Source organism: Rhinolophus hipposideros (genome assembly GCF_964194185.1).
Source record: "Rhinolophus hipposideros genome assembly, chromosome: 9".
Classification (NCBI taxonomy): domain Eukaryota; kingdom Metazoa; phylum Chordata; class Mammalia; order Chiroptera; family Rhinolophidae; genus Rhinolophus; species Rhinolophus hipposideros.
Genome location: NC_138055.1, coordinates 29,697,764 through 29,718,616, shown reverse-complemented (window position 1 = coordinate 29,718,616; position 20,853 = coordinate 29,697,764). Strand labels below are relative to the sequence as shown.

The 20,853-nt window shown below is 36.0% G+C and overlaps 1 protein-coding gene across 6 annotated transcripts in view; it reads right to left on the bottom strand.

Moving 5' to 3' along the window:
- The window catches only part of PTPRO (protein tyrosine phosphatase receptor type O), a 207,306-nt gene that overhangs the window by 56,319 nt on the left and 130,134 nt on the right, over positions 1 to 20,853 (bottom strand). For all 6 annotated transcript variants that reach the window (XM_081061383.1, XM_081061384.1, XM_081061386.1 and 3 more), the window contains 5 exons: positions 14,889 to 15,009; positions 14,225 to 14,418; positions 13,165 to 13,276; positions 9,669 to 9,820; positions 8,381 to 8,501 (listed from right to left, as the gene is read on the bottom strand). In XM_081061383.1, coding sequence (XP_080917509.1) covers positions 8,381 to 8,501; positions 9,669 to 9,820; positions 13,165 to 13,276; positions 14,225 to 14,418; positions 14,889 to 15,009 — 700 coding nt within the window. The remainder of the gene's footprint in view (positions 1 to 8,380; positions 8,502 to 9,668; positions 9,821 to 13,164; positions 13,277 to 14,224; positions 14,419 to 14,888; positions 15,010 to 20,853) is intronic.

Below are 20,853 nucleotides of genomic sequence, written 5' to 3'. Positions count from 1 at the left end.
TCTTACTCACCTACCCTCATTCATGCCCATATACTCTGTAATTCATCATCACGCTACAGATTTACCCAGCCTGAGGCCACCCTCTCCGCTGGCACCCTGGGTCCCATCTCCTCTGGCCCAGCCAAAGACATCACTCTGACAAGTCTCCCCTCTAACTATTCGGCATCATCAATTCTTCCTGCTCTGTTGACTCATTCTGATTAGCTCATTCACAAGCTGTTTCCATCCACGTAAAGGAAAAAGAAAAAAAAAGACAGAAAAACAGAACAAAATCCAACCCAACAAATTAATACTCTTGGATCCTTTTCTTCAGCTTCTGCTCATTCCCTCTCCTCTTTGTAATAACATTCCTCAAAAGTTTTGTTACTCCAGCTGTCTTCAGTTTTTCTCTTCATTCTCTCTTGAACTTTCAATTATACATTTTTTCCCTCACCATTCCATCCAAATGCCTCCTCCCCAAATCACCAATGACTTTTGGGTTGCCAAGATCAGTGGTCAATTCTCATTCCTCATCTTACTTGACTAATCAGCAGTCTTGACAAAGTTGATCTCGGCTACTCACTTAACTTTCTTTGGCTCTCAGCACATCGCATTTTCTGTGCCTCTTTTTATTTAGCTGGCCATTCCTTCACAGGCTCTTTTGCTGGTTTCCCCTCAGAACTTCCACTTCTTACAGTTGGAGTGCTGCTGGGCTTAGTCCTTGGATAGCATTCTTTTTTTCTTTATTCATTCCTCGGTAACTTCTTCAAGTCTATCTCCTGACTACCTTCATATTTATATTTCTAATCCTAAAGTGTCCAAGCTTCTACTGCCTACCTGATATCTGCTCTTTAATGTTTAATTGGTACCTTCCGATGATGACACGTCCAAACTTGAACTTCTGATCTTTTCCCCAAACCTGGCTCTGCGATAACCTTTACCATCGATAAACAGCACCTCTAGCCTTCCCATTGCTCAGGCCCCAGATCTTAGCATCTCCCTAGACTTCTTGCACTCATTCATAGATAGCATCTAAATTCATTAACAGATTGTCTCAGTTCCACCTTTAAAATAAATTTTTCATCATCCTCATGACTACCACCTTGATACAAGCGAGAATCCTCTTATCTGGAGAGATCCAGTAGCCTCCTAACTTTAAGCTGACCATGTAATTTATCAAGTGTCCAAATTATAATACTTTGGGGGGGAAAAGCGTTGCTAAAAAGGATGACTAGTTTTTAACTGATCGATAATAGGGTGTAAACTGGTGTTTGAACAACTTGGATGTATGGTCATCTTATCTAACTTGTTTCCTGCTTTTACCCATATCCCTGAATAGCCTAGTCTCACCAAAGTGAACCTGTGAAATTTGCCAGGTCATCTGACTCCTCTGCCTGAACCATCCAATGAACAATGAAGTGTCATCTTACTCAGGGTAGAATGTCTTTTCAATAATCTTATATGATCTGCTCCCTTGTTACCTCTCTGCCTTCTTATCTATTACTCTCCCTCTTGTTCACTCCACTTCAGCCACACTGCCTTCATGACATTTTTGGAACTTGCCAGGCACATTGCAGCTTCTAAAGCTTTGCACCTGTGGTTCCCTCGGCCTACAGAATCTCCTCCCAGTTATCTGCTTGGCTCCTCCCTCCTTCAGTTTTTATTTATTTATTTATTTTTTAATGTTTGGGATTTTTAAAAATTTTGTTTATTGGGGAATATTGGGGAACAGTGTGTTTCTCCAGGGCCCATTGGCTCCAAGTCGTTCTCCTTCAGTCTAGTTGTGGAGGGCGCAGCTAAGCTCCAAGTTCAGCTGCTGTTTTCAATCTTCAGTTGCAGGAGGAGCAGCTCACTGGCCCATGTGGGAATTGAACCGGCAACCTTGTTGTTCAGAGCTTGCGCTCTAACAAACTGAGCCATCCAGCTGCCCCCTCCTTCAGGTTTTGACTGAAATATCACTTTTATAGTGAAGCTTATTCAATCCCCCACTTCAAAAATTGTACCCTTATCCCCCATAACACTTCCTTTCCTGCTTCATTTTTTAAATAACACTTATTACCATTTGACATTCTATATTTATCTTTACTGTCTCTTTTTCTTCATTAGAATAAGGGTAAAAGTTTTTGTCAGTTTTGTTCATTTCTGTATCCTTGGCTTGTAGATTAGCGTGTAGCACATAGGAAATGCTAAATAAATATTTCTTGACTGACAGAATGAAGTAAGTTTTTAAAAATACAGTACTTTAATTATTTTATTAATTTCTTTCTGACTGGTGGCAGATATATATTTATTTTATTAGTTTCTTTCTGACTGGTGGCAGATAATTATTTTATTAGTTTTTTTCTGAATTTAAAAAATTGCACTTTTTTTCCTTTCTCATTTTCTTCCTCCTTTCTTTACTCTGTGCTACATTGACAAAATTTATTCACTTTCTTATTTTATTTTTGGTGGAGGTAGGGAGGATAAAATGTTAGTCACTTTACTAGAAGGGGATTCAAGAAAACAGTATGGGTGGATAGGGAGGGAGAGGAACTTTAGGTTTTAGGATGCTATGACTCAACACTTAACTGACTTCTTACCAAAAATAAAGTCTGCATATACCCAAGTAACTATTTCCCAAACTGTAAGCTCAATGATTTCAACATAAGGATAAACAAATTTTCTCAATTGGGAGTGAGACCATGTGTAATGGCTGGGCTTTTATAAAGTTGGAAATTATATTTCATCAAAATGTATATAATTATTTGTAATCCACTGAAATATTACGAGAGAACAGATTCTAATGCCCCCCCCCAAATTCCTAACATCTGAAAGTATTTCAATTCTTTGTTGTCTATAGCCAAATTATATTTTAAAGATTTCTAATCTATTTAAAAACTTTTGTGACTGAGATTAAGAAAATCAAGTCAATGTCATTAATACTCAAATTCCAAAACAGGAACAGAAAGCTACACAAATGGATGTGAGGCTCCTCCCTACTATGTTAAATGTGTAAACAGAAAAATAATGTCTTTAGAAAAAAAAATACACCCCAAATCCAAAAAAACATACACAACAGAGGGATTAAAAAAAAAAAACTAAAAAGAAAACTGGATCCCTGTTCTACACCCAGGTTCAACAATGAGTAAAGTGGGTCAAATTTCTCTATGTTCCAGCTTGCTCAAATAAGGACATTACACTAAATTATCTCCAAATCTCTCTCATGACTCAGAAATTATCTGATTCCTTATCTTGGACTTGCCTGACCACATTCATGGTCAGGATAAGGCTGAAGTTGGAGAATGCTGCTGTAGACATTCTGTGTTTTGGCTTCCTCTCACCTCATTCCTTCTCAGTCTCTCTTGCTGTCTCCTCCTCCTCTGCTCAGGTTTTCAATACTGGGGTGGTTCTTCTTTTCTCTCTTTCTACTTACTACTTGATGATCTTATTCAGATACCCCCAAATTTATATTTCCAGCCTAGAATTCTCCCCTGGTCTCCATACACTTACATCAATAATCTCTTGGCAATTGCACTTGTATGTTTTCTCAATATTTTTATGTCCAAAGAAGAAGTCTTGGTTCTCATCCTTCCCCAAGTTTACTCCTCTTTTAGTTTTACTAGTCTTTCAGCCTTGTTGAATTGTACTACCATCCACCCTAGTTACCCAGGAGCAAAGCCCAGCAGTTATTCTTAATTTCTCTTTCTCTCATTTCCTCTTTGTACCCCATCAGAAAATCCTCTGGACACAACCTCCAAAATAGTGCCTGAATTCTATCTACTTTTCTCCATCCCCATTACTATCACGTTAGTCAAAGTTACCATTATTTGCCAAGGCACTTGTTTGAATTAGAATGCTGGTTTTTTGGGCTAAAGACAAATACTCTCTTCTTTTTCCTTTTTTTAATTTATTTTTTTAAATTAGTTTCAGGTGTACAAAGCAATGTAATAGTTATACTTAGTCACTACCTTCATCGTTGAGCCAATAATCCCTTCTCTCTTGAGCAACCAAAGAAATTATTTGAAATATAAGTCAGATTATTTCTTTTAAATTCTCTAAATGGCTTCAAATTGCACTCAAAATAAAATCTCAACTCCATGCCATACAAATCCTACATAACCTCACTTCTGCCGAGCATGCTCTGTCCCAACCTTTTCATGGCTGATTCTTGTTATTCAGATATCTCCTTATTGCCTCCTCAGAAAAAGCTTTTGCTCCACAGCACTCTGCACCACACTGTCCTGTTTTCATGCTCTACAACACTTATTACCATCTCCTCCCTCACTAGATCCTAAGCTCCTTGTGAACAGCAAGTGAAAGTGGCCCTTTAGATTCATTACTACAAGTAGTCTGGCCTCTGAGCAGTGCAGAGAAGGTTGTCAGGATATACAGAGGGTGCCAAAACAATGTATACACATTTTAAGAAAGGAAAACTGTATTAAAATTGTAACATTCAATATATACCAATAACAAAAGATGAATACAAGTCACATTTGACTTCTGCAATTACAAGAGGTGCTCAAGTGGTTACCATCAGCATAATTTTAATACAGTTTTTTTCCTTTCTTAAAATGTGTGTACATTTTTTTGACACTCTCTGTATTTGTTAAATGAATTAGTGAATGGATATTTTATTACCCCGGAGCTATTTTATGATGTTTCTAACACTTTCCCATTCCTATTTCTTTTCCTTTCTTTTTTCAAATTGGAAAACTGATTCTCTAATATAAACATATCAAATTCTTCTAAGTTTGACTGGAGTTTTAGGAAGATTTATAAAGATGAGAAGTTATGCCTGTTTACTAGTTGAAGCCACAGTTGCACGCAGACCAATGAGTCCTCGTAAAATGACAAGTCTTAGTGCATATTTGATTGACATTTGTATTGACTGCCAAAGGGAGCTGACATCACATACCATCATAGCACCATGAAACCCTTGGCAACCTAAACTTCGTAATAGGATGACTGGCTCAAAGTCCTGCAAACAGCAATACTATTGGTACGTGTCATCTTGTGTGACATAATAACTGAAAATTCTTGGCAACTTTCTTGAGAGCTCTCCACCCTTGCACATGCCATCTTGGATTAATTTATATTATACTAGATAATATAGATATTATAGTCTGACATCTTTCCATAGATGTAGATCTTGCCCTCCCTGATGGCAAGTAGAGCCATTCCAATGAGGCCTCTGTCACAGAGAAATTGACTGGAAGTTAGTGCAACCAGTTTTGGTCCTAGGTTCAACAACAACATTCTGATTCAAACCAGCCCTGAAAATCTATGTGCTGAAGTTGTAGTTTTCTGTAAAGTAGAATTAATTTGACTTCTATGTGTGCCAAATGAATGCTGTAAAGAAACATAAAAGGACTAGAATGAAAGTTTTGTGAAAGAAAAAAAATAATTGCAATTCAGTTATTACTGAAGGAAAATGTTTTCATTTCTCTGAAAGGTGAAACTTGTTTTGGTTAAATATTAGTTGGAGTATTATTTTCAACTTTGAGGTCTGTAATTTCAATTCAGTTCATTCAGTATCTTTTGAGCATTTACAGCAGGCAAAGCATTGTGCTATAGGAAATTGAAAGAGCTTATAAAACACAATAATATAATTAGTAGAATAGAAAATAGACCTTTAGACAATGAATAAAAAGTGAAGTTATTTAGTTTTCAGAGGGGAAAAAAGCTGAGGACAGACACATTACATACATATGGTCTTGTTTTCAGCGATGAATAAGATAGAGGCAATATCCTGTCTGATATTAAGATACCAACAAAGAAAAGCTTATTGATTCTAAGGATTATGATTCACTAAAAATAATTTCTATGGGACCTTGCCTTTGCTTCTTGAAAAGTTTAAAGAAACTTTTTAAACAGGTTTAACTAGTCCTGTCTGTTAACAGGGTGATACGGAGGCTCAAAACCTCATAATAAGTTTGGGAAATTATCATGGTTTTTACTCCCACTCCCACGTTGTGTGAGTATAATTGTACCAGTTCATGACTTTAACCCATACTCACTTCATACACCATCCATAATGTCATGTAAAAATGATAGTGAAACGTGCAATCGGCCCACAGAATACAACTTTGGTAAGACCACTTCTGAACTTGCACTTTAAGGGAGACTAACAAGCCCAATAAGTTAGATAAAGCAGCAAGGACTTGAGAAACCAGTTATAATAAAGCTTGGGTAAAGAAAGGCACAGGGAACATGAGCATAATCTTGAAGTTATTCTAGTTACCTGGAAATGAGTTTTGAACTGACATTTATACAGAGGACAAAATTACAGATAATGATCGGAATTCATAGGCAGGCTTTATTTACTTATTTTTTTTTCTTAATAGAAAGATCATGCAGTGTTGAAAGCTGGTGACCTCTACATTTCTAGAATTCAAGTAAAGACTGCTAAGGAAGAAGAGATTTACCGCAGTGCATAACTCTACCCGAGGTTCTCAATAGGAGCAGTACCGCCCTCTTGAGGGTGTTTTCAAATTTGCAAAAATGTTTTTAATTGTCACAACAGAAGTTTTTAACAGGCCTTCTGTGAGCAGGGCACAGAAATGCTAGATGTCCTGCAACGATCAAGAAAGCTCCAAACAGAAAAATTATCTCATGTTCTACATGCCACGTGACTTTCTAATGTCACATCAGAATGAATCCACTATAAATATAATTGCAAGTACTTTACCATTGGAAATTTTTTCAAGAAGTTAAGTAAAATAAATTAGAAGAAAGCTGTCCTTAAATGGAATTAAGGTGTTATTTGAAAATTACTCAATCATTTACCTTTCCTGCCCATAGTGTCTATTCCATATGTCATGTATTTCCAACTACCTATTTAATTTTAATGAGTTTCAGTACAAGAATTTAGCTTTTGCATGGCAAATATGAAACAAAAAAATTTAAGACAATGTCTTATGCACTGAATTACAGAGAAATGCAACTATTGGGTAAACTAAAGAAAGACTATGCTTTGTTTTGTTTGGGATTTTATAAGAGTTTTCTAAAAGCATGTCACTGCCAACAACTCTACTCCTGGTATTTAAGCTGCTAATAAAACACCTTGGATCAGTCTTTACTTACAGTCGCACATATGAACAAAATAACAGAGACGATTTGACTTTTATGAGCTGAGTCAGACACAGTATAAATTAACAGATACTTGGAACAGTAATCTAAGATGCATGAAGTGTTTTGAAAGTATTTTTATTGCCATTCCATATAGCTTTAATGTTTGAAATATAAAAATGAGATCTCTGTTGTGAAAATTCCATGTCAAATTGAAAGGCATTTATTTTTGTGTTGCGACTCTTACACTGACACTGCCTCAATGACACTGTCCATCACACAACTTTTTGCCCGTCCATCTTCTTTTGCCTGCTGCTGATTACAGAATATCATCTTTGAGGCCCTCTGAACTATCAGAAACTAAGGGTATCCCTCAGTACATGATAGGTTATTGAATGTAGAAGATGTGTTTTGTGTTACATAGTCACTTCCTAGTTGTATTTCATAATATAATTATTTTGACAGTATACTATACATAAATTTCAGCTTATTTTCAAGGATATCATACTCTCCTTATTTTCCCTATACACTCAGCCTATTATTCTTCTTGACATGTTATCTCTATTTTAATTAAGGTTATCTCCCTCTTTCTTTCATTAGATGCCAGTAATGTGTAGTCTGTTATTACCCTAATTCTAGGTTTTATTCTAGGATTGATCTATACCTATGCTTGCTCAGTTATTTATAATTAATCAATATGAATTTGTTTATTCCTTCATTTGTTTTTATACTTCTTGTATGGAAGAACTACTGATGGTTTTACTTCTTGTAAACTCAAACTTATTTGCTTTAATAATGTGTAGTCATTAGGCAATTTCATTATGACTTTTAGAAGAGTTGTATCTGAACATACTTGTCTTTTATCTTGAGTTTGTATTACAGTTAGGACATTATATCAAATTTAAAATATCAATATGTGGGTTATTTTGCCTATGGATTTTAATTAAAGATATTAAAGGGACCATTATGTAATAGTTATATGAAAAGGGAATGGCATCTAATAGGGTTGAGTATACTGCAGTAGATAATCTCTAAGGTCCTTCCATCTCTCCAATTTTGAGACTCCTTGGTTTATCTAAACTTACTATGAATGGTGAGCACTCCTGTCTTCCAAAACAGTAAACATTGTACTCACAGAAACTTATACTAAGTTGAATGTACTCTTTTGGTAGTATAAACTATTTTGCACGTATAAAAGAGAGAGACCAATTTTTCTGTTATTTCATTGAATTGAGAAGACCATGCTAAACCAAGAGACACAAAAATTAGTTCTCCCAGCATGATTATTTACACACACACACACACACACACACACACACACACACACACACACACACACACACTCCCTTCTTACCTAGCTTGACAAGGCGGAGCATGGAGGTATTACTCCCTCTTTCAGTGCAAGCAGTTACTGAGAGATTGTAGATGTCTCCTGGAGGGAGGCTGAGAATTGCAGTCATGACATTGCGTGTTACCTACAAGATCATCAAAATTGAGGGTTTAAACTTCTAGTGAACTTGAACTAGAATACCATTCCAAACAACTATAGGGCTATCACAGACATACCCTCTATTCTGAGCTGCCATCTACAATGGTTATAACCTTATGAATATGTTATTTCCTCTGAAAAGGATATAAATTCCTCAACTGAGCCAAATGGAAAGTAGCTCTAAATGTGCATAATGTATATCAGAATATTTTGCAGTTAATTCCCTTGTTTGGAATAGGTATTACTCTAACATTTTTCCTTATGTTAGAAAAGGCAATTGCTGGGTTGATCCTGATAGATACATTTTTCAGCCTTAGCTAAGACACTCAGAAGAATCTTAGCCATATCTGTAGATATCTGGCTTCTTAACTAGTAACTGTATTTAATAGCCTCCCTTATTGCTAGAGGGGACCATGTGACCCAATTCTGAATAGTGGATTGTAAGTAGGAAGTCACATGGGCAACTTATAGTTCTGTTTACACCCCGTAAGTGCTGAGCTCCCATGTTCTCTCTTTCACCTTCCTGCAGGCTAGAATATTAATGTAATAATAATGAAGCTTCACCTGTGCAGATGAGGACTACATATAGTGACAGCTGGAGCAACAAGAGCGAAAGAATCTGGACCTCAAGACTATCCCTTACAGCAGAGGTGCCCTGTTAGTCCTAGGCTAGTATAAGTGAGACATAAACTTTGATTTTCTTTGAGCCATGCTCTTTTTTAAAAAAATATTATTATAGTCATTTAGTCTGTATTCTAATACAATGTCAAAGAGCTTAATAAATCTGGAGGAAAGCAATCAGTATTCCCAGTGTACCCAAATATTTGGATGTTGAGATACACAGAGAAATTATTGAAATTTAATAACTGTGCTTTTCTTGAAAATATTCTGAAAGAAAGACCAGATTATGACTTTAAATACAGGAAAAGTCAGTAGTGGCAACTATTACAGCTCACTAGTAAAGATTAAAAGGTAAACTCCATGAAAGAAGGAATTTCAGTTTTGTTCACTCTCCTATCTCCAAAGCCTAAAACAGTGCCAACTGATATAGAAATATTTGTTTAATGTCTCAATAAATGTCTGCTTAATGGTTTTCCATAGTTTATGCAAGTACATATTCAGATGCTCAAAACTGGGATTCAAAGAAACATACGCTCTTTTTAATTTTCTTCTTTCCTTCTGCAAAAACCATCCAGTGCAGCATTCTGGAATGGGAAAGGTCAGTTGTGTTATCGCCATATGTCCAACTGATGTATAACAGACTGTTGAAATATTCCACAGAAGTGATTTCTGGAGCAACTGGGGCTATAAAGGAGGAAAGAGGAGCACTTTACTATAAGAGACTACTAATAATTAAAGTAGTTATCAACAGAGAATGAATTCCCAGATAGAGTTAATTTAAAGAATTAAAATTCACATCACATGATGGTCCTGGGAACTCCTAGGCCTCTAGGACCACCTCTAGTGAAAGGTGTTGGTACAAGGAGATTGTTTCATGGGATCCCACCTGTGTGGCTCAGACACAAGAAAGCTCCAGCTGACCTGAGGATATCAAGGTCTTTATACAAATTTCACAGTTATAATATTCCTAAAACGTTCACTTGTTTGGGTATGCTTATCGCAACAATAAATTAGTATTATTAGATAGTGGTGAACTTAGTTTCAAAGAAGTACTGGAAACACTGTAGTCCTGTAAATCTTTTTCATTGTGGTGCAGCAAAGATGTTTATGAGAATGAAGGTCAGTAGGATCGATGAGTAGAGGGACAGAAAATAAACATAATTTCCATACAATAACAAGGCAGTATCACTGACAGTGTCTAGTCTAGTGCTTTGCAGAAGGTAGGCTCTTAATAAATGCTTCTGAAGCAAGTATTAAGGGAGGAAAGGAAAGGACTTTTTATGATGCTACAAAGCTAAATTATCTCTAACACGAAAGATATTAATTTATTTTATATTCTTACACATTTAAACTTTAAAAAATTTCCCAACTGGGGAGGAGAGCTCATCACAAGATTTATAGTATATGAGCTGTGAAAGCACATGTTGATTATTTTTTAAATAACTGATAATTCTGAATATTTTAAGAAACAAATACACCATTGAATTAAAATTCCATGTGTGTGGTGGTTTGAAGACAGGCAAGTGTTCCGTTCCATAATATAGCATAATACCAAGTAAAATATTTAGAGAATTTCTATGAATCATAAAGAATTATTTTCTTTAACATATACAAAACAAACATTTATAACATAACTAATCTTGAAATAGCAATAATAACATAAACCCACATTGTAGTTCAGAATATTCTAATATGGGATAATAACCGTGGCTTCTTTATAGCTTCTTAATATGTTCCTACATACTTCACTATATATAAGTACCTATACTTATGTTTCTTCAGAGGCTATTTTCTTGTGTTCTAATTCTAGTGAGGATATGTTTCCTCTAGTGAGGAAACATTTAAAATTGGAAACCCAGAAGTATATATCTCCTCCTCATAGGTATAAAGTGTTCAGATTCTTATACTCCATGTTGTTACTCTTAAATTCAGCATATTTCTGAAGGACCACAAGATGTCACTACTTGCTTATTAAACATTATTTGGTTCACCAGTATAATTATGAACTTGACTTTACCTAAGAAAAATAGTAGACCTGAGGTCCTAATAAATAACGCCTTATTCAAATATTTTGTTCCTGTTTCCTTTTATACCACACAGTTTGGCAATTTGCGTCACAATTAAAAGCATAGGAAAGTAAAGTATGAGATCTTTATTTGCTTTAAAATTGAATTGAGAGAAGAAAGGTAAAAGAATAAAAGATAAAATTTTAACTAGTTTTAAAAATAAGTATAAAAATAAAGCTCAGCTACCATTATGTTTTAATGGTGATTTACACTATATAATTTAATTCTCACATTACCCTGTGGGGTACTATTACGTCCATTTTATAAATGTGAGAACTGAGACCACCTGCATCAATATGCTTAGATATGACTGTGGACCAACAGTGTCATCATGACTTCGTAGTTTGTTCCAGGAAAAAGTAAGAAATTACCAAAGATCAATTTATTGGAGGCAACAGACTGCTCGCTCAGGCATATAGCTTGCTTTGTTAACTACAGTTTACATATCAGGACTTGCTTTGTTCACCTAAACTGTCTTATCACGATCTTTGTCTAGTCCCAATCAGTTCCCAGATTTGAAAGACACTCCTAAACCACCTGAGTCCAGAACTCCAAATCCTGTTACTATTTCATTTTCAATGTTCCCCTTCTAAGACCCTGCAATGACTGCCAGGGCGGTGTTCTGCCTTACTGCAGTGAATTCTAACACACTTAGTTTTGCTGTATTAGCCAGTTGGTAGGAAATATTTTGAGTTTTACAGCTGTGAAAATAGAAGACCAGAATCATTAAGATAATTTGCTCAAAGCCAGAAATTAGTAGAGCTAGGTCTGCTCAATCAAGTGTTCAGATGTAAAGTCTGGGCTTTATCAAGACACTGCTCTGTCTGAGAAGGAAAGAATATTCACAGAGAGTTAATCCCAATAAAGCTAAACTGTATGAATTATTGATACAGTGAAGTTTAGTTATAATTAAATATATGGTTGTTAAAACAGTCAAAAACATAACACAGGGATTGTTTATAATTGGTATTTTTCTCCTTTTTTGAACTAAGAGAGCTGGTAAGGAAAAGTGATGAACTGTATAAGTTGATTGTGTAAGAATTCACATGATTAATTTATTTCCATTATTTTTTAATTTATTAATTTCAACACAGCAAAGCTCGATGTCCAGTGAGACAAATTTGCAAAAATTATTCTTCATTTCAAATTATTTTTCTCTTTTCTTTTCTCAGTACAACTCTCATTACAGTCTTGTAATCTAAGAAAAGTTCTTGGAAAATATTAGTTTAAACAACCAGGGTTAATATCTCTGATGAATTTCCCCTTTTCATTGCTACCTCTGACCATCTCTGGTGTATCATGATGAACTACATAATTAAAGACTCTGAAATCTAACACAGTTTTTTAAGTTACTTAAACTTTGTGCCATGTATTTTGCCAAGCAGCTCATTTAATTGAGAAGTAAAAAAAGATAATAACAGATAATAGATACTATTATCATTCCCATTTTACACACGAGAAAAAAAACCACGAGGCTTCGGAAGTTCACTTGCTCAAGGTTACATGTGGCATGCAGCAGAGCCATAATTCAAACCCAGGTCTCCCTGTCTCCAAAGCCTGTTTTAACTCTTGCAGCGGACAATACCGCAGTCAGCCTGTGACTTTAAAAATGGTTTCATTAATAAGGAAATGGAGGCACTCTAGGAAATATAATCATCAAATGGGTAAAGTCAGCTGAGTGCAGCGTCAAGCTGAAAGCTCTGTCTGCTACGTCTCTGTTCTAATCAATTCAAAATAGGGCACGTAAATCAAGGACAGTGACTCAGAAAAAAATATTTTAATTTTTAAAGGCTATCATTTAAACACATAATGATTTTTCAGAATCAAGCCTATTATCTTCCATGACATTGATGCTCCACCAGTCCTGAATGAAGGACTAGCACTTTCTGGAGATGTATTCCTTCAGAACCTCTGCAAAATAGTGTTCTCTACTCAGGAAACCATTTCCCATGCACCACTCACCTGTTATAAAGCTTATGGTGGAACTGTCACAACAGCTCAATTCTGGGTCTCCCCATGTCACCATGGTCACTCGAAAGTTGTAGTACCATGCGGGCAACAGATTAGCTATTCTCTAAAGAAAAGCAAGGAGACAAAAGACTAAGGGGGACAATCATAGTTTTTGGAATAGAATTACTTCTATTAAGCTATGAAAAAAAACTGATGAGTAATTTTTATTTTCCTTTCTGTGCCTTTTTGTATTTTCCAAATTTTCCATAAAAACAACAACAACAAAACCTCCTTTTGGAATGAGATGAGGTGGAAATAAAATGATATACAAAAATACAACATAATTTTAAAAAACTGATTCAAAGGTATAGAGCCAGAAACTTCTTCAATATTGGCTTCACTTTTCAGTGTCCTAAGTTATACTGCAAAATAAAACAGTACTTATTTGCAAGTGACTGTGTGTACACATCTCCCTATTTCTAAGACAAATGACCTTTCACAACTCTGTATTCTCCCAGCTTGAACCATAAGCATGTGTCATCACTAGGGTATAGGGCAATTGTGTACTTCATGTGTGACCTGTAGGTAACTGTACTTTAAAAATTATTCAAGCTTTAGAAAGAGGAGTCTTTACCTGCTCTCTTGAAATGCATCCTTTAATGGCCTATCATTACAGATATTTAATTGATTTGCAGATGTCAAGAACAGTCATCATTACACCTAAGCAGTGTCAACTAATTATTAAATGATGAAAGCTAATCTCTCGTGTTTTTCTCCTCCAGAGCAGAAGGAAACAATAAGCACTTGAGAGCGTTACTAAAATGTGAATTAACAAACTCAATTAGGGGTGAGAGCTAGTTTCATGCAATTTTCCTTCTTTCTCTCTAAAAATCAAAACTAAAAATAATCCTAAAAGCAAAAGAAACCAAACAAACCTTGAAAGTAGCAAGCTACCTGTGTGTATTTACAAAGCGATCTAATTTACAGATAACTTTTACTGACATTTGGTACATACAGTACGGGCATATCTGTTTACACAGGAAAGTGTGACAGCTAGTTAAGAAAAGGTTACCACTGATGCAGTTAAGGAGACAGTCGCTGCTATTTCATAGTAGGTTGTCCACTCTGAAGTCATTGTTGTAGGGTTGAAATAAAACATTTCAACCACATATTTTCTGAACACTCCTAAGTAAGGTCTGGTCCAGCTCAAAACCACTGCTGTAGGACCCAAGGGGTAGAGCATTAAATCCTTTATTCCAGTTGGAACTAAGAAGAAGGGAGGTGGGAGGGAAAAAAGAAAGTCAATAATGAATGTTTAATATTTTAGCAATGGTTTCAAACTTTTAAACTAGGGTTTTCACTCTTCTGATCCAATCATTGAAAACTCAACATATTTGCCTCTGATTTTCCCCCCAAGTAATAAATGTTACGTATGTTCTCCAGCTATACAATTATACTAGTTTATTACTCTGAAAGTGGGCCATTGGGTGAACAAGTATGGGTCGCTCATATATGATGATAATGACTTGAGCTTGGACATTGTACCCCTCCAAACAATTTTTTTAAGTTTATTGGGGTGACAATTGTTAGTAAAGTTACATAAATTTCAAATGTACAATTCTGTAATACATCATCTACCACCCAGAGTCAGTTCTCCTTTCATCACCATATATTTGATCCTTTTTACCCAAACAATTCTTTTAATAAAGTTATTATTCTTGTAGTTGGCAACTTACCAATGGCAAATGTGACAGGATCTGAAGGTGGTCCAATCAAAGGGCCTTTTCTTAGGTACATCACAACCTGGTATTGGGCACCAGGAACCAGATTTTCAATAATAGATTTGCTTGAGTTCACCTTTAAATCAAACACCCAATAAGATTCATTTAGAGCTGGGCTTTCAAGGCTAAAATTGAATTCAGAGATTCTGTGGAATCATAGATGACTTCGAAATCCAAAAGCCTTACTCATGCTGGGGAAGGTCACATTTCAAAATTTTTATGATTTATAGGTTCTGTGAATACTGAATGTTCACAGCACATTCAAATTCTATGGCTGGATTTAATAAGACCCACGAACTACTTTATACCCATCAATGTCAATTGTAACTATGTACACTAGAGACACATCAGCTTCTAACCATAATCAAATCAGCAAAACCATAAGGATAGTCTGACATCCTAAATTGTAGTGCCAGCTGATTACATACAAAGATCAGTGCAGGAGTGCCTTCAGTCCCTCGTCACTTAGAAGCATATAGCATCTAATTATAGAGATGGAAATGACTTCAGAGATCATCTAGTACAAATCTCTCATTTAATAGATGAAGAGAGGAAAGCCAAAGATGGCCATGGTCCCATATTTCGATTCAGTGTTTGGTCTAGAAGCCTAGCATTGTGACCTCTAATCCACATTACAAGCCAGTCACAGGGCTGAGCATTGAGATACAGCAGTAAGCACTTTGCAAGGCTGTTATGATGCATGAAAGAATGATGTAGAGAACAGTGCTCACTTAGACAGCTCATCTTTACTGTCCTTTATTGAACTTTTGGTTATGTAACAAATATCATAAAGAGAAAAATAGTGAGAGCAGATACATGAATAAAATATATCCCTTAAAGTAGAATGTTGGTGTGTACAAGGATTGATGATTTAACTAACAGGTTAGGAAGTATGCTGCTTTAACCTTTCGTGCTTCTAATATTAAGACAGGCTGCCTTAGTGGGAAAAACACACATTCTCTATTCAGACTGTCTGAGACCAAATCTTAACTCTACCCCTTATAAGCATGGGAATTTATTGATAACTTATAATTTTAAAAATAATTCTTACCTTGGTTTCCTTATTGATAAACCATTGACGATACTATTATGTACCTCACAGAGTTGTAAGAATGCTTAAACTGTAGTATAAGTAAAGGTAACTCTTACTACTCATCAACTTTTTGGCTTTTAGGGTACATAACATTGTAAAATTGCTGCAGGAAGGAGCATGAATCAGTGGCAAATAATATTGTTGACAGCTTGACTATACTGTTGTTTTAGTCTCATCTCAATTTTAAGAATAAACATGCTACTGGTAATATGATATGCATTAAAACCTTTCCAATACCAGAAACTGATTCTACACAATAGAAATTGCATAATGTGAATTGGTACAACTTGCTCTACACATAAGTAGGGGGAACAGCATATCAAAATTTCTTTTCCATTTACTTGACCAAAATAAGATTAAACTGAATTAATAAGTTAGCATTTCCACCTTTCCTTTCCTATTTATACTCTTTTATATCAGGGTTTCTTGTCCATGCTTTAGAATTTAATTCTGCTACAAGCCATCTAGAGAAACCTAGTCAACGAGATATACTCAACTGAGAGCATTTCCTAAAAAAACAAACTACGCCCAAGTATATGTACATTACACACAACTAAGCAGTACTGTTTTATTTCCTTAAAATACATTTTTAAGTGATAAAACTAAGATTTGCTCATTGTAAAAATTTTTCACACAGAAAAGTAAATGAAGTAAATTGGAAGTCTTATTATACTTCTCCCACTATTTCCAACATTTTGGTGGGCAATCTTCCAGGCTTTCCCCTCTCTCTCTCTCTCTCTCTCTCTCTCTCTCTCTCTCTCTCTCTGTATATATATATATATATATATATATATATATATATATATATATATATATATACACACACATATATACACACATACACATATACATCTCTCTCTGTATATATATATATATATATACATATATATATACATAACTATTATGATATTGAACCATAAAGATGTTACATTATCAACATTGCTCCAAACATTTTAAAAGATTTTTATTACAAATAGAGCTAGCATATAAAATTATATTAGTGTCAGGGGTATGCCATAGTTATTCAACATTTATATACCTAAAGAAGTGATCACCATGATAAGTCCAGCAACTATCTGACACCATATTATGCTATCACGATTTTATTGACTATATCCCTTATGCTGTATGTTACATTCCTATGACTTATTTGTTTTATACCTGGAAATTTCAACCTCTTATTCCCCTTCATATTCTCCCCCTTTTTAATTTTTCAGTTACATTTGACATTCAATATTATTTTATATTAATTTCAGGTGCACAGCATATGGTTAGACATTTATATATTAATAGTTTAAGAAGTGATCCCCCTGACTAGTCTAGTACCCACCTGGAAATATACATAGTTATTACCATATCATTGACTATTCCTATGCTTTACTTTACATCTTCATGACTATTTTTTAACTACCAATTTGTACTTAATGCCTTCACCTTTTCACTCTGCCCCAACCACCTCCATCTCTCACCCCAACAAATCTAGTACCCTTCTGACACCATATGTAATTATTGCAATGTTATTTACTATATTCCTTATGCTATACCCTACATCCCCATAACTGCTTTGTAACAACTAATTTGTATTTCTTAATCCTGTCCCCCTTTTTTATACCCACACCGCCAATCCCCCCTCCCATCTGGAAACCATCAAAATGTCCTCTGTATCTATGAGTTTGTTTCTGTTTTGTTTGTTTGTTCATTTTGTCCATTAGATTCCACATACAAGTGAAGTCACACTGAATCTGTCTTTCCCTGTCTGACACTTCACTCATCACAATATGCTCCAGGTCTATTCACGGAAGAACCCATTCCCTTCCATGACTGAGCAATATTCCATTGTATATATGTACCACCTCGTCTTTATTCATTCTTCCCCTGATGGACACCCAGACTGCCTCCACATCTTGGCCATTGTAAACAATGCTGCAATGAACATATAGATACACACAACACCTTGAAGAAGCGTTTTGGGGTTCTTCAGATAAATACCCTGAAACGGGATTACTGGGTCCTTCATAGTTTCTTCTTATAGCCTTTGTTTTAAAGGCAATTTTGTCTGGTATAAGTATTGCAACCCCAGATTTTTTTTTGTTTCCATTTTCATGAAATAACTTTTCCCTTTAATTTCCATCTCTGTGTCTTTTTCAATCTGAAGTAAGTCTCTTGTAGGCAACATATGTAAGGGTTTTGTTTTCTTAACCATTCAGCCTTCCTATATCTTTTGATTGGAGCATTTAATCCATTTACATTGAAATTAATTGTTGATACATAGGTTGCTATTGCCATTTTATTCATAATTTTGATTTTGATCTTTTTTTTTCCCCTGTCTTAAAGAAAACCCTCTAACATTCCTTGTAATACTGGTTTGGTGGTGATGAACTCCTTGAGCTTTTTCTTGTCTGGGAAGCTCTTTATCTGTCCTTCAATTTTAAGTGATAGCCTTGCTGGGTAGAGTAATCTTGGTTGTAGGACCTTGCTTTTCATCACATTGAATATTCTGTGCCAATCCCTTCTGGCCTGCAAAGTTTTTGTTGAGAAATCAGTTGACAATCTTGTGGGGGCTCTCTTATAAGTTACTAGTTGCCTTCTCTTGCTGCTTTTAGGATTCTCTCTGTCTTTAACCTTTGCCATTTTAATTATAATGTGCCTTGGTGTGGTCCTTGTTCGGGACTCACTGTGCTTCCTGGACTTGTATGTCTATTTCCTTCACCAGGTTATGAAAGTTTTCAGTCATTATTTCTTCAAATACATTCTCAATCCCTTGGTTTCTTTCTTCTTCTGGTATCCCTATACTGTGAATGTTGTTACGCGTGATGTTTTCCCAGAGGTCTCTTAAACTGTCTTCTTTTTTTTTTTTTTTAGATTTTTTTTCTGTTCTAATGAGGGTGTTTTATGCTACCTTGTCTTCCAAATCACTGATTTGATCCTATGCTTCATCTAGTCTGTTAGTGAGTCTAGTGTACTTTTTGTTTCAGTTATCATATTCTTCAATTCTCATTGGTTATTTTTATGGTTTCTTTGATTTTTTTATGTTTGCTATCTCTTTGTTGAAGTTCTAAGTTCCTTGAGCATCCTTATATCATTGTTTTGAACTCTGTCCCTGGTGGGTTGCTTGTCTCCATTTTGTTTAGTTCTTTTTCTAGAGTTTTCTTCGTTCTTTCATTTGGTATTTCTTTGTTTCCTCATTTTGGCTGCCTCCCTGTGTTTGTTTTCAAGTATCAGGTAGATCTACTATGACTCCCAGTCTTGGCCAGGTGGCCTTATGTAGTAGGTGTCCTGTGAGCGCTGAAAAAGTCTTTCTGGTCTCCTGAGCTGGGTGTTCCAAGAGTGTCCTTTGTGTGGGTTCTGTGTGTCCTCCTGTTATATTTGAGCCTTGACAGCTGTTGGAATATCAGTGGGTGGTATGGGCGCTCAAGCTGACTGGCTATGAGGTTTGGCCACGTCCACAGCTTATAGGCTGCTGTGTGGAGGGCTTAGCCCATGGAGCTGGATTTACCCTAGCGGGCTCTGGTGCCTGTTGAGACCATCCTTTGTGTATGCTGCTTATGGGGCTAATTGGTTGGTCCTCTGCTGTGATCTGAAGTCAACTTCCAAGTATATTGGTTCTGGGTACTCTTAGGAGGGGCTCCCAAGTTTTGGGTGGAGGCCCAACTCAGCCACTGACTGTGACTGGCCTGGGAGTACCTGGTAGGAGCTACAAAGTGATCCACAGTTGGTTGCTTCCTTTGCTGTACCTAGAGGCAAGTGGGAGAGTCCACGCTGTGAACCAAGGATGGCTGTCCTCAGTAGCGGGTCTGGGGTAGCTCCCCAAAAAACCAGTACACTCCTAGAGCTGCTGTCACCTATCGGCTCCTATAAGGTTCAGTCACTGATAAAGCCTTCTTCAGTATGCAAGTCGGGTGAGGAAGGGTCTTAGTGTCAGCAGAGTGGAGCAGCAGAGCTCACAAAGCCAATCAGATTCCGATTTGGCCTGTGGGGGTGGGCTCAACACAGGAAAGATGGCACCATCTTGGATCTCTTCCCAGTTTTTGAGACTTTTTGAACTGATGTTTCCTCATCTGATACTGTGTGAACACACGGGTGTGTGTGTGTGTGTGTGTGTGTGTGTGTGTGTAGTGAAGCAATGGATGATGGAGGTATAATAACACAATCCCCAAAACATTCTTGTGGTAATTGAGATAACACCTAGCACAGTGGTTTAGTTCCTATCCTTCTTTTTAAATATTGGCTTCCTTGCCTATAATCTTTAACAGTTTCATGTTTGCACTTCATGAAGGTGTTGTCAAAGTACACTTAGATCAACCTTTTCTGGCTCATTTATAATTTATACTATCTATACCTTTAGCCTTTTGCTTCTATGCAAAAGATGTATAATTTGTACATTAGATGGGGCAAGGAAGAAATGTACTTTTGAGCAGTCAAGTTCAAGGTCACACTCTGTAAGAGAAACACATTTTTCTGTCAATGTAGAAAGCCAGTCATCTTTGGTATGCTCAGGGAGGGAAGCTAATAAGCTACACAGTGAGCCATGATTACTTGTTAATTGGTTCAGCATATTTACTCTGTAATTTAATTCAAGTCAAGGGGTGGCCCATCTTCAAGTAAGGGCTTATCTCAGCGCTCTAAGGCTTTCTAGTGCTCCAAAGACTATGAATCCTGAATTCATTTTATCATTTAAAAATTTCTTACTCTTTGAATTTCACTAAATGCCTGACTTTTGTGGGATAAGTGGAAACATCCCAAATAGGTTTCATATAGCAAACATCTTCTTTGAGTATTATATTTCCAGTGCATTCCACATGAATTGATAATGTTTTTGCCTTTAGG